This window comes from Natrix helvetica, assembly GCF_964273705.1.
Source record: "Natrix helvetica genome assembly, chromosome: 2".
NCBI classification, from domain to species: Eukaryota; Metazoa; Chordata; class Lepidosauria; order Squamata; family Natricidae; genus Natrix; species Natrix helvetica.
In genome coordinates this window covers 35,037,215-35,050,714 of record NC_138552.1, presented here as the reverse complement: position 1 = coordinate 35,050,714, position 13,500 = coordinate 35,037,215, and the positions used below count along the sequence as shown (strand labels likewise).

The 13,500-nt window shown below is 38.2% G+C and overlaps 1 protein-coding gene across 1 annotated transcript in view; it reads left to right on the top strand.

Annotated features, from left to right (window-relative positions):
- The window catches only part of PDE8B (phosphodiesterase 8B), a 63,184-nt gene that overhangs the window by 24,638 nt on the left and 25,046 nt on the right, over positions 1–13,500 (top strand). Inside the window, exons 2-5 of the mRNA XM_081945165.1 lie at positions 4,590–4,649; positions 5,779–5,969; positions 8,322–8,381; positions 10,339–10,396. Coding sequence (XP_081801291.1) covers positions 4,590–4,649; positions 5,779–5,969; positions 8,322–8,381; positions 10,339–10,396 — 369 coding nt within the window. The remainder of the gene's footprint in view (positions 1–4,589; positions 4,650–5,778; positions 5,970–8,321; positions 8,382–10,338; positions 10,397–13,500) is intronic.

Sequence of the window (13,500 nt, the reverse complement as noted above, 5' to 3'; positions counted from 1 at the left end):
AAGAAACAAATCAATGCTTCTTTACAGTTTAACTCAATTGGGGTTACCAGATTTGGGTGGAGGAAATCAAAGAAAACCTAACTGCCATGAAAGAATTAGGAGCTTCTTCTTTTTTCTTTTTCTTTTTTGCCATCCAGATTTTTACCTCCCCAGAACTGGTAGTTCTACATGAAATAATAGAGAACCAGATTGGTGTAGTGATTAAGGCATTAAGCCAGAAACCTGGTGACATGGAGTTCTAGTCCTTTCTTAGGCACAAAGCCAATTGGATAACCTTGGACCAGACACTTTCACTCACTCCTAGGAATGAGACAACAGCAAACACATTAAAAAAAACTTTGCCAAGAAAACTGCAGTCACCAGATGTCAACACTGACTCAAAGGCATAAAAGAACCCCCACCCTGAGATAGTAGTTGGAGCTAGATGTTAAAATGTGCGCTTAAAAAAAAAAAAGACAGAGTACGTAATTGGCATGCTTATGTGTCCAAATTTTATTTCTTGTTTATAGGAATCATATTCTATTATAGAGAGATGACAGTCTCTCAAGAAGGAGAATTTCTGAGATACTTTATACAGCACACATTATTATGGGGCAGAAAGTCTGTTTAACTATAGCAGTGATGTCGAACCTATGGCACGCGTGCCACAGGTGGCACCCGGAGCCATTTGTCAGGGCACGCAAGGCGCTGCCCTGTCAGCTGGCCAGCGTGCATGTGCGCGCTGGCCAGCTGACTTCACCCTTTGTTAAAGCCATTTTTCGCCCTCCCCAGGCTCCAGAGGCTTTATAAGAGCCTGGGGAGGGCGAAAAGAGCCCCAATGCCCTCCGGAGGCTTCATGAGCTTTCCTGAAGCCTCCGGAGCGCAAAAAACCAACCCTATGGGCAAACCAGAAGTTCGGAAATGGACTTCCTGTTTGCTCGAAGAGTCGTTTTGACTGCTCCGGAGGCTTCAGGGAAGCCTTCTGAATGACCCTCCAAGCAAACCGGAAGTGACATCCAGTTTGCTCGGAGCGTTGTTTTGACTGCTTCGGAGGCTTTAGGGAAGCCTCCTGAAGGTCCCTGAAGCCTCCAGAGGGTTTCCAGGGGGGGAGGCTGTTTTCGCCCTCCCCATGCTCCTAATAAAGCCTCTGGAGCCTGGGGAGGGTGAAAAAAGCATGCAAAAATGGGGGGGTTTGCGCCTGTAGTGCATGCATGCGCACTGTGGGGGTCGCGCATTGCATTATGGGTATGGCACGCCTGCACACGACCCCGCTGCGCTCCCCCCGCTTATGGCACGCGCGCCAAAAAAGGTTCGCCATCGCTGAACTATAGCCTTTTCCATGTTGATATGCTTGGATCTATTCCCATCATCACATTCCATTCTGCAATAATAAAAATTATATGGTTGCATTTAAAATGCCTATCTTTAAAGGCATGTACCATGTTGAGAATAGCCATTTGGAGTACTTGTTATGAATCTCAAACAAGTCTGTCTTTAAAGGAAAAACTGGCACAGGAATCTTACAATAATACTAATTTAACTTGCGCAAAAACTGGCATGGTGACAGCTTCGTAGCACTCTCTTGTGCAGTGTAGCCACAGTTTTCGTGAGCTGCAGTTAATGTAAATGCTTAGCTAGTGTACATATTACTGACAGTGTTAATGAAATGTACGAATATTCTGCATTGTGTTTATGGTGGAACTCAGTAAGAGAGTTTGAGTTGGGCTAATTGAACAGCCTGTTAATGTTAGAATAAACAATTTAGTTTATGTTGGATACCACTAAAGAAGCATCAATGAGGCAGATTATAGATATAGGAAAACATAGGATTCATGTTGAGCGTTATTTCTTGGTGTGTTTTTCTGGGAAACTGTTTTTGGAAGTGTTCCAAACAACGGAATATTTATTCCAATAAAAGTGGAATTGTATCACCATATAAAGCCAGTTATAATTCTCAAAAGCATTCTTCAAATTCTCTTCACTAAAATTTCATTTCATTTCATTTTTTTTTTTGGCAACCAAAATAGTTTGGGCGAACTAGATTCCTGCTGAAGGAGTGGATCATTTGAATCCCGGTCCTTGCAACCATGACTCCTGCCCTTATTATAGGGCATTGCCTATTGCGGTGTGGTCTTTACATGAAGACCACTTGGAAACGAAAGTTGGTCCAGTATTGGATCCACTCAGCCAGTGACACTGCTACAGAAACATTACAATGCTTTTGTAGATGTTGCACCAGTTTCTAATAGGTTTAACAGAATAACAGAGTTGGAAAGGACCTTGGAGGTTTTCCAGTTCCTGCTCAAGCAAGAAACCCTACCATTTCAGACAAATGGTTGTTCAGTCTTTCCTTAAAAACCTCCAGGGTTGGAGCACCCACAGCTTCTGGAGGCAAGTTATTCCACTGATGAATTATTCTAATTGTCAAGAATTTTTTTCCTTAGTTCTAGGTTGATTCTATCCTTGATTAGTTTCCATCCATTTCATCTAGTCCTGCCTTCAGGTGCTATGAAGAATAGGTTGCCCCCCCCCCCCTTTTCTTTGTGGCAGGCTATCATGTCACTCCTAGTCCTTCTTTTCATTAAAAGATTTCATTGAAGTTTCTGTTTGCAATTCAAAGTTCTGGTTAACCTGTGAAGTTCTGTATGGTTTGATTCCTGGATACCTATGTAACTGTCTTTTTCAGACAGTTCTTCATTACCTGGCAATAAATAATCTATCTGGTATGATGTCAATAGAGGGCAAGCTTGGGGCTCCTTGCCTAAGAGGGGTAGTGCTAATGATAAATCCTCTCAATTGTTTCTCCTTTAGCTGTGAAGTGATGGATTCAGAAACCAGCCATAGCAGAGTATCCAAAATATCTGTCTGCCTTCACAGAGTTTATTGCTTTTTATACAGTTTTTCACAAGCAGCAAAGAGTATATGGCAACAGCATCGTTATTGGCGTATTCTCCTTGTCAATCTCTAAGAACATCCCAGCCAGGGTAGAGTCTCACATATCTTGATGGTTCCTGGTACTGCCTGGTGCTGCTAATTAGGTGAGCTCATAGACTTTTGAGGTAAACAGTTACTGAGGCGCAGCAGTGTGCTGCACACGGCCTCTTCGTAACCTTTATATGACCTCTATCTCTACAGTGAAGGGGTCCCCCTGCCTCAAAGGGTAGACACTATTTTAAGAGGATAGAAAAACAATTATGTTCTGTCAAGTATTTGTCAAGTAATGGGATCATCAGATTTGGGCTGCAGATTAGTTGCATTGTTTGTAGAGATTTTATAATGTTTAAATTTACCATGGCTTTTATTGATGGCAGTTATTCAGTTGGTCATTTTTGAGAACTATACAGAATCTAACAATGGAATAGAAATTTCTAAAATAAACAAGTAAGCTAACTAAAATTAGAGCTGTGAAAGATGCTTTACAAAACCTGTGAGAGCAAATAAAAACCTCTCTTCTAATAATTAAATATGATTCGACTCCTGGATAGTTTAGCAACAGTCTTTTTCAGGCACTTCTTCATGACTTGGCAATAAAGAATTTATCAGGTATGATGTCTGTGGGAGGGCAAGCTCATCTAAAGCTCATATAACTGTTCCTGAATGCAAGCATGTCCATGCCTAGTAATCTCACTTCATTGTCTGTCTAAATACACACATGTGCAAATAATTGGAAGAAGCTTTGGAAGCAACTGTATGAAGTTCCCAAAGGATGTAACTCCTTTAATCATTTAAGAGAAGTGCATTGTTTGCACCAAAGTACCTAATTTGAACTCTTTGCACAATCCTAAGTAAAATGATAAATATAAAGACAAGGTTAGTCCACAGGAAGTTTATAAAATTGAGTGAAACTTCAGAAGCCCAAAGAGCCACTTGTGATGGTCGGCAGTTGATGTCTGACACACACATTCTTTCTTGAATAAGTTCCACTCAATTCAGTTGTATTTATTCCAAGTATGATTTTAGTCTATGGTTATGGAACCTGACTTTAAACAGTGATTTGCTTCAAGGAGCATTTAGAGTCAAAAAATGCTTCATGTCTTACAGGAACTTTGAACACTGAAACCTAGTTTTCTATCTAGAGAAAGGGCCTGTTAGGCTACATTTCAGGTGTTGTACCGGACGTTTAAATTGTGTGAATAGAACAATAAGCAAGAGTGTTCTGACAGAATATGATTATGAAATCACAAGCCCCAATCATTTCCATAATCTTTTCCTGCCAGAAGAATAGTTAATTTGATTTGTTTCAAGAGCAAAATGTGATTTTGACTGAGTTGTCCTAAGAATAACAGGAAGAATTCCTGGTTCAGAACTCTAAATAAATAAGCCGTTGATAAATTTCTCTAGACTGATAGCTATGCTCCCTAGCAGGAAAGTCCAGAATTCTGAAGTCTGCACAAATAGGAAAGAATAATTCAGTACAGACATAAGGACCATTCTTCTGGCTTAAAACACAAACATGTATATGATTGTGCTTTGTTTGTTTGGACTGTAGAGAAAATTATCATACAATAAATTATTTTTATGCATTAGTTTACTCATTGGAATGAAATGCCATTAATATCAGCTCACAATGGGACAAAACAAAGACTTACATGCTGCTTTTTCTTTTTTAGCAGGCTTCAACTACTGAGACAAAAATTGGACCTATGACACTGACACAAGATCCTATTCAGGTAGGACTTCTCTTACTTGGCAATAAAAAACCTGTCTCTCTTACTTTACCAATAAACATTAAGTGCTACAGCCTCCCCCCTCCAAAAAAAGAAGAAGCTCTTCTTTGAATCAAATAAAATCCTTTAAAGATACTTGGGGAGTATCTCCTGGAAGTTGAAGAAAGTCAGATAGATAGATAGATAGATAGATAGATAGATAGATAGATAGATAGATAGATAGATAGATAGATAGATAGATAGATAGATAGATAGATAGATAGATAGATGATAGATAGATAGATGATAGATCGATAGATAGATAGATAGATAGATGATAGATAGATAGATAGATAGATAGATAGATAGATGATAGATAGATAGATAGATGATAGATAGATGATAGATAGATAGGTAGGTAGGTAGGTAGGTAGGTAGGTAGGTAGGTAGGTAGGTAGGTAGATGATAGATAGATAGATAGATAGATAGATAGATAGATGATAGATAGATAGATAGATAGATAGATAGATAGATAGATAGATAGATAGATAGAGTGGAGATGGAGACAGCAATAATAATAGCACTTAGACTTATATGCTGCTTTACAGTGCTTTACAGCCCTCTTTAAGATTTAAGTCAGCATATTGCCCCCAACAGTTTGGGTTATTAGATAATTGGATAGACGGATGGATGGATGGACGGACGGACGGACAGATGGACGGACGGACAGACTGACTGACAGACAAGGTGTATTTTATTCACTGAACTGAAAAGTGGAGGTAGTGGCATCATTATCTTCTGGACTAATGATGACATCATTAGAAGTGAAAGAGACATAGTTGAAAATAGAAACTTTATATACACATTCACAAGCCCATGCATATCCCTTTAACAATATAAAGCTTGTCTTTAAAAGTAAAAATAACATTCAAATATGTACACACATTTAAAACATTGTTGTTTACTTCTTGCTTTTGAAAAGTGAATTCATCCATGGTGGGCTCTGAGGATACTTTTAAAAAAATACTAAACATTACTGAGTCAATTATACTGTGAACGAAGTTAGTTTAATTGTTATTTTATTTTATTGTCATAGACCAAAATTATTGTTTTAAATGCATAGTAATTTTAAACTATCTTCTGTATTTTATAGGTATTGTTAATCTTTGCCAAAGAAGACAAACAGAGTGATGGATTCTGGTGGGCTTGTAATAAAGCTGGGTATAGGTGTAACATTGCTCGGACACCAGAATCAGCACTTGAATGCTTTCTTGATAAATATCATGAAATAATTGTTATAGATTATCGAAACTCCAGACACTTTGATGCAGAAGCCATCTGTAGGTAATTACTTGTTCTTGCATTTCATATGACCCTGGCAGTATAAGAAAATACTATTATGCAATTTCCATATTCACTTCCTAACTTCAGTGGCGAAGATGTTTCTGGACAATTGAGTCGGCTGTCATACGAAGAGATGTTCTTCTATATGAAATCAGTGTGTGAAATCTCTGAATATAAAAACGTTAGATTTTAAGGAGAAGGATTTATCCATGGGGCATTTATGAGAAAGAGGTTTAAAAAAATCAAGGTGATAGCTATGCCCTTTTTACATGTGTCACATGTGCAACATATATGAAAAAGCAGCAGGGCTTTGATCATGGAGTCATGGCAACTTCCCTGTCTATGGAGGCCCCAGGAAGATGTTTCATATGTCAGAATCCTGTGGAACCATGGTATTTCTTCCTTGTTCTGTCTTCCAATGACAGGCATAAAGTCGAATAAAAGACATGCCTGGGAGATGGCTCTCCATAAAACAAAAATAAGATCAGGACCCTTGTTGAGAAAGTAAAGGTCATGATGACTAAACTGAGTTGCTCTGGCCATTTTAAGTGATGGTGGTTGGGTCAGATGCATCTGTATTGCAGATAGTTACTTACATAGCAATGCAGTCAATGATCAGATCCTCCAAAGTCCATCCATTAAGGCATTTATGAAATACAATTCCTGTATAAACAGTAGAAGTACATTCTATTGATGATCGCTGCCTGGTTGGTTGAAGCATATGGAAATAAAACAAAAGTAACAGAAAATTAAACTCAAAAGTAAAATCAAAACCAAAAATAATTCTCTTAAAGTAAAAATAATTCATTTAAAGTAAAATCAAAACCAGAAATAATTCACTTATGGAGAGGGAAAAATTGCACTAACCTGTTGATAAAAGATAAAGGGATTCATTTGATCTGTGCAAGTTTTTATATCTGGACCCTGGACCGCCAGAGGTGTTATGTAGTGGCATCATTAGTAATCTGACTAGTTTCAAAAAATTCGTAGTTATTCTACTATGCTATGGCAAATCCAAGAGTGTATTTTCATGACTGCTAAACAAAATTTGTCTGTGAAATATATAATATTGATCTGACAGTGGGATAGGAGGAATGAGATCTATATTTCATCATCTATGCCAGAAAAGTCTTTTAGAAGGGGCATGTTTAATATGGCTCATAAATCTCTGTAAAAACTGCAAAATAATAAGACAGGGCCTGTTGCATGAGAAACCATAGCAGCAAAAAAATTCAAAACAGTGGATCTTGCCATGTCTAACAGCTGATGGTAATATGTCAAATCTGGCTAGGAATAATGCTCTTGGAGTCTGATTTTTGGTGGAAAAAATGGCAACAGTTAGCTGGACTGGCATACAGAAACATAAATGAAGACTTTTCCAGATTCTAATGTATAGGCTAGGTCCTGAAGTATACACAAACATGTAATTTGTTGTTCCACTTCATATACTGCAAAAGAGACCATAGATGTTTTGTTCTAACACTGTGTGCCTAAAACTTGTATCTTTGGCATTAAATCAGGGGTGTCCAAACTTGAGAACTTTAAGACTTGTGGACTTCAACTCCCAGAATTCCCCAGCCAGCCATGCTGGCTGGGGAATTCTGGGAATTGAAATCCACAAGTCTTAAAGTTCTCAAGTTTGGACACCCCTGCATTAAGTACATGTGTAAAAAATCAGGGTACAGCAGTAGAATGATGAAAATGAGGCTGATATTGCTTTTCTTGGGAAAGGATCCATATTCAGGATCTTGTGACAAAAAAGTTAATGTTTTGTTATTATAAGCTCAGCGGGATAAATGAATAATCAGTCAGTATGGGCTGTGATAGAACCTTATTCTTGCCAGCTTTGTAGAAGCCAAAGCTGCTATGTTAGGCTTTGAACAACCCATATACCTTCTCTGACTGCTGACCACCATGCATATGGTCCAAATAATGTTTCAGTTGAATTACTTCTGAGACAATATCCTTCTAAAGGAAGAGTTTTAGCCAATATCATTTATTTAGAATTCAAAACCTAAGTTTGATAAGGACCCTCTTCTTACCAGCTTCATAACTGCAGACATGCTTTCAGTATATTGGTTCTATGTGATCCAATCTTGCTTCCCAAGAATTTGTTTCAATTTACAGAAAATTTATTGTTTCATCTTGGTTTTTTTTTTTAGCAACCTAGCTTTGCCCTTTCATAAAATAGAACAATGAGACAGGTAAAATAACATCTGATTTGCTCTCTTTACACTGTGTAAAGACACACACACACACACACACAGATGCAAGCCATCTTAATATGTGATTGGTAAATTTTTGTTAATAAAATTGTTTAATCAAATATGGCCTGAACTTTCTTCATTCCAGGTCAATTCGTGCTACAAAACCTGCTGAACATACTGTGATAATAGCTGTTACCTTACAAATGTAAGTATTTCAGGGACTCATGCTTATTATATATATATATATTAATGGGTATGGTTATTCAGTGAATAAGCAGAAGTTTCTCATGAATATCTTAGTTTATGTCAGAGGAAAAGCTGAGGCCCCATAGCTGCGTACAACTCTTTAAAGCCTGTGGTATCCGCTGAAGACCACCAATTATTATTATTGAGACAGAAGGAAAACTATGCAGCTCTCAAATATAATTACATTTTATTTTAATTAAATTTAAATGTAATAAAAACTAGCCATTCTCAACATGTTGCTGAAATTCAATTTTTTCTCGGCCTAGAAAATGATCAGCACCATCAGAAGATTCTTTTGACACATAAATCATTGCATGGTTGAAATCTCATTCAGAAACTATTTTCCAAAGCACCTGAGGGCAGGACAAGAAGCAATGGGTGGAAACTAATCAAGGAGAGAGTTAACTTAGAACTGAGGAGAAATTTCCTGACAGTTAGAACAATTAATCAATGGAACAACTTGCCTCCAGAAGTTGTGAATGCTCCAACACTGGAGGTTTTTAAGAAGATGTTGGATATCCATTTCTCTGAAGTGGTGTAGAGTTTTCTGCCTAAGCAGGGGGTTGGACTAGAAGACCTTCAAGGTCCCTTCCAATTCTGTTATTCTATATCTATGTAAACTATTAGGACGTGGTATGATTGCTCCTGGAAGGTGACTTGAGATCAAAGCAAACAACGCTCAAGCCCTCTCTGCAGCAAAGTTTCTGACAGTGGTTCCAAGAGACGAGTTCAAACCTTTTACCATCAAACACCATACAAACTACAGCTTTGTTGGACTTTTCTGTGCCCATCTCAGCAACACATACAAAAGACCAAATTCTAGAAAATTCATAATAGTTGGGAAGCTGAAAGAACAACAATAAACATCTCCATCACGTGTTGTCATTTGTAAATGCAACTTGAATATTTCTTTGGCAGTATGGGAGGGTGCCTCTCCGTTTTTTTTTTCCTGTGGCCTCCAGAGCTTTTCAGAATGATCTTTGCAAAATTTGACAGCAAATGTATGGTTTTTCATGTGACTTTTATTTTTTTAAAAAAAACCCAAAGCCTGACACAACTATTTTGATTTTTAAAACAATCAAGAAAAGAAAACCTAAGCCTTTTAGTCTTGCTCTCTCTGATGAAGTTACTACAGTTCTGCCATTCCTTCTGTAGTCCATAGAGATCTTAACCTCCCCACCCCCCAAAAAACAAAATACAACCACAAAATTGTAGAGTTCTATCAGTGACGTCAGGCTCTCCCTAACTGACTGCCAGCAACAGCCAAGCCGCGCCTGATTGGATAAGACGCGGCTTGGCTAAACGCGGGCAATTCCTTTCCCCTGATTGGCTGCCCTGCTTGACAGCTCCGTATAAATAGCTGTCAAGCAGGGACAGCTCTGATTCTCTCCTGTATTGTTTGTTGAACACCTGTTGACATTAAAGTCTGTTAAATTACCTCAGTGGTGTCAGCGGCTTGTTTGCTCGCCTGTCGAGATGGTCAGCTCGGTGGGTCAGCGGCCGCTGTATCCCATCCTCGTCGCCAGTATTAAATAGGCGAGCAAACAAGATGCTGACACCACTGAGGTAATTTAACAGACTTTAATGTCAACAGGTGTTCAACAAACAATACAGGAGAGAATCAGAGCTGTCCCTGCTTGACAGCTATTTATACGGAGCTGTCAAGCAGGGCAGCCAATCAAGGGAAAGGAATTGCCCGCGTTTAGCCAAGCCGCGTCTTATCCAATCAGACGCGGCTTGGCTGTTGCTGGCAGTCAGGCAGGGAGAGCCTGACGTCACTGATAGAACTCTACAAAAATGAGGATTTTTCACTCTCTTGAATCATTGATTGATTCAGTGCCATCGAATTGGTGTCATCTCTTAGCAACCGCATACAATGACTCTATTGACCAATAATATATTTTGTATTTCTGTAGATCTGCTGGTCAGGAAGAAGCTTCTGTTCTCCCACTTCTCCATGCGGGATTTAATAGGGTATGTTAAAGTTATTGTAGATTGCCTAGACCATAAACAATTGATTTCTCAACCTTCATGTCAACATGACATTCATGTTGTTGTCATGCAAGCATTTGTTGCATGTGACAACTACGGCCCCTTCAGCTCCTCCACATTTTAGTTCGTAAATAAACACTAAGTTATAGATGTATTATTGCTGGCTAGATCTAAGGAGGTGAAAAGATACTGACAAATACATTTCTACAAGCCCGGACATGATTTCCTGTAACAGAGACCAAGAAAAGTGTGTTCAGTTTGAAAATAAGGTTGTCTAATGGGATCATATAAATCATGTATAACTGCCTCAAGCTCTGTATTTGCTGGTGCAACGTAGACAATGCTGATTGGAAAAGAATCCAAGGAATTGGTTGGCATTTTGCCTTCACAATCACTATGAAGAAAACAGGCCTGGGTGGTGGAGTTAGGAAGGAGGATCATACCTTTCCCAGCAGCAAGTTGGACTGTGTAAAAGAAGCAGATTTCAGAAATTAAGAAGAAAAATATTGATTTAGGATCATAGCTTCTGTTACTAAACAATGCAGTTATTAAGTGACTTGTGCCCAATTTTATTACCTTTTGCCATGGTTATTAAACGAATCACTGCTGTTGTTAAGTGAATCACATGGTCACTAAGCAAATCTGGCTTAGAATATTGTGTTAGAATATTGCAGGGAGGGTCACAAATGATAATGACGTGTTCCTAGAATGCTGCCACCGTCATAAATAAACGCCAGTTGCCAAGCATCCGAATTTTGATCATGTGACTTTGGGGATGCCGCAATGGTTATAAATTTGGGAGGGCCAATCATAAATCACTTTTTTCATCTGTGTTGTAACTAGGAATAGTAGATAAAGAAATGGTTGTAAATTGAGAGCTACCTCTAAATTATTTAAACCTCAGATTTCTTGCCAGATTTCATTCTTGAAGATGTACTCTTTTACTTGGCTCTATGTTTTTGGAATATCTTGATGGGTGAGGTTTGTTCCATTAAGCCTTCATTCTATGGTTGTTGTTTTTCTGAAAGAACAAAGCTTTAGTTAGCCTTTACTTAACTGAAGTTACTTTTTAAAAATCAGTCTCCCTTCTAACTTTTAGTTCCATCTTTTTAGCAGGCCTCCTTGCTATATGTATCTTTCTGTTTTCATAATATACCATATCGTCCTGCAAAAACTTTGGATTTATTGTCTCCTTATGATGTAATCTAAAACTATTGTTACTGATATATTTGTTGACCTCTCCCCTCACATAAGTATACAAACTATGAGGCTCATGTCTTATTACATACACCACTATTGTTCTTTTTTCTGAGAATGCTTCAGCAGGAAGCATTCTCTCTAGCCATCTTTATTCATCAATACATCCATGAACTATCCGGAAAAAAGCTGAGATAGAAGGGAAACAGAAAAGAGACTAAGACTTAGGCAATTTGCCAGTAGGATAAGAAGATGTGAGGAAACTGCAGCTGGAAGGAAGATAACTGAAGAGAGGATCAGGGGGTGTTATGAAGGCCTAAGGGAGAGAGAGAAGAAAAAGAATTGTGATGGGAGTATATATGTTGAAGGGCTTTTACTCTGAATGGGAGCATTATAAATACTAAAACTCTGTAACCACTAGATCTAAGCTCACATGAAATTAGGGCTAGACAACACCTTACCTACTGGAATCCTGAATGACTTTTATTTTCCTCAAAAAGGGAAGCTGCCTGATGTAAAAGGAAAGCCCCCAATCTCTAGCATCCAATGCTTTTGGATCTCATAGGAAATATATTTAGATAACTAAGATATAGTATAAAGAAATAATTGCATGTAGCAAGTTGATATTTTGTGGCTGGCCATCCCACCTAAACATTTGGTGGAAATGTGTAAAGGCTCTAACATTCCACGTGTGTCCACTGAACCCAAAAGATTGCTTACCTCTGCTGATAAGATTGCTTACCTCTGCTGATAACTATCTCTTACATTTTTATCCTCCACTGGCATGAATCATATCACCTGTCCCTACTGAGACTTCTTTCTTATCTTTCTCGCATATTTGTGCACTTGTCATCAGAGCAGCAATAATGATAACCAACTTGTTCAGACAAAGTCCCCTGCCATCATTAACCTGTGCAGTATATTTCATAAACTCTGTGTGTGGGGGGAGGGGAGAGATAAGCAAAGCAAAGAATGGACATTAACATAATTATTGAATAGGTAACAGAGGCACTTCCTATGCCTCAGTGATTAAACTGAACTGTTGTTTGTTCAAGGAGGAAAAAGCTGAGACTCCCTTCTTCCTTATCTGATAAATATCCTTCTTTCGTTCTAAACATAATTCTTTATAAGTAATGTTCATAACTATATAATAAAAAGTAAATTAAAAATATCATACTTACTAGTTAATAAAACATATTTAAATATTAGAATTATCCTTTCAAAATAGTATTTTTGTTATATAATCCTGCAATGTGTATCAATATGCATACTTTACCTTTTTTTGCATGTGGTCAATAAATTAATACATTTTCATCTTTTTCTTGAGTATGTTGATTATAGTAGATACCAAAGACAGTGCTTTTATTTGTTCCTCCACTTACATTTACCCATCTGATCTCTACAATGTTACTAAGTTCATTCATTTGGATTTCTAAGCAGAAATAGATGCTGTTTAACATACAGCTTAATGTTTTCTAATTTTCTTTTCAATATACAATATTGCATCCTTTGGTTTCTATAGTCCCGTGAAGGTGAACTTATGGCACATGTGGTAGAGGTGGCATGCAGAGCCCGCTCTGTGGGTATGCACGCCGTCACCAGTTGCTCTTCTAGTTGCTTGGTTGGTCTTCCTGGGAGCTGGAGCACCGGAAAACAGCCAAAAAACACCCCCCAAAACGCCCAAAAAACAGGCCATTTTCCGGGCTGTTTTCTGGGCAGAAACATCCTGAAAAACATCCCCAAAATGGCCCAAGAAATGGTCAGAAAATGACCAAAAGACCAGCTGGCCAGCTCACACATGCACACACCCCTTACAATTTGGGCACTTGGTGCCAAAAAAGGTTTGTCATCACTGCTATATTCTAACAATGGAAATCACGTCACTAGAT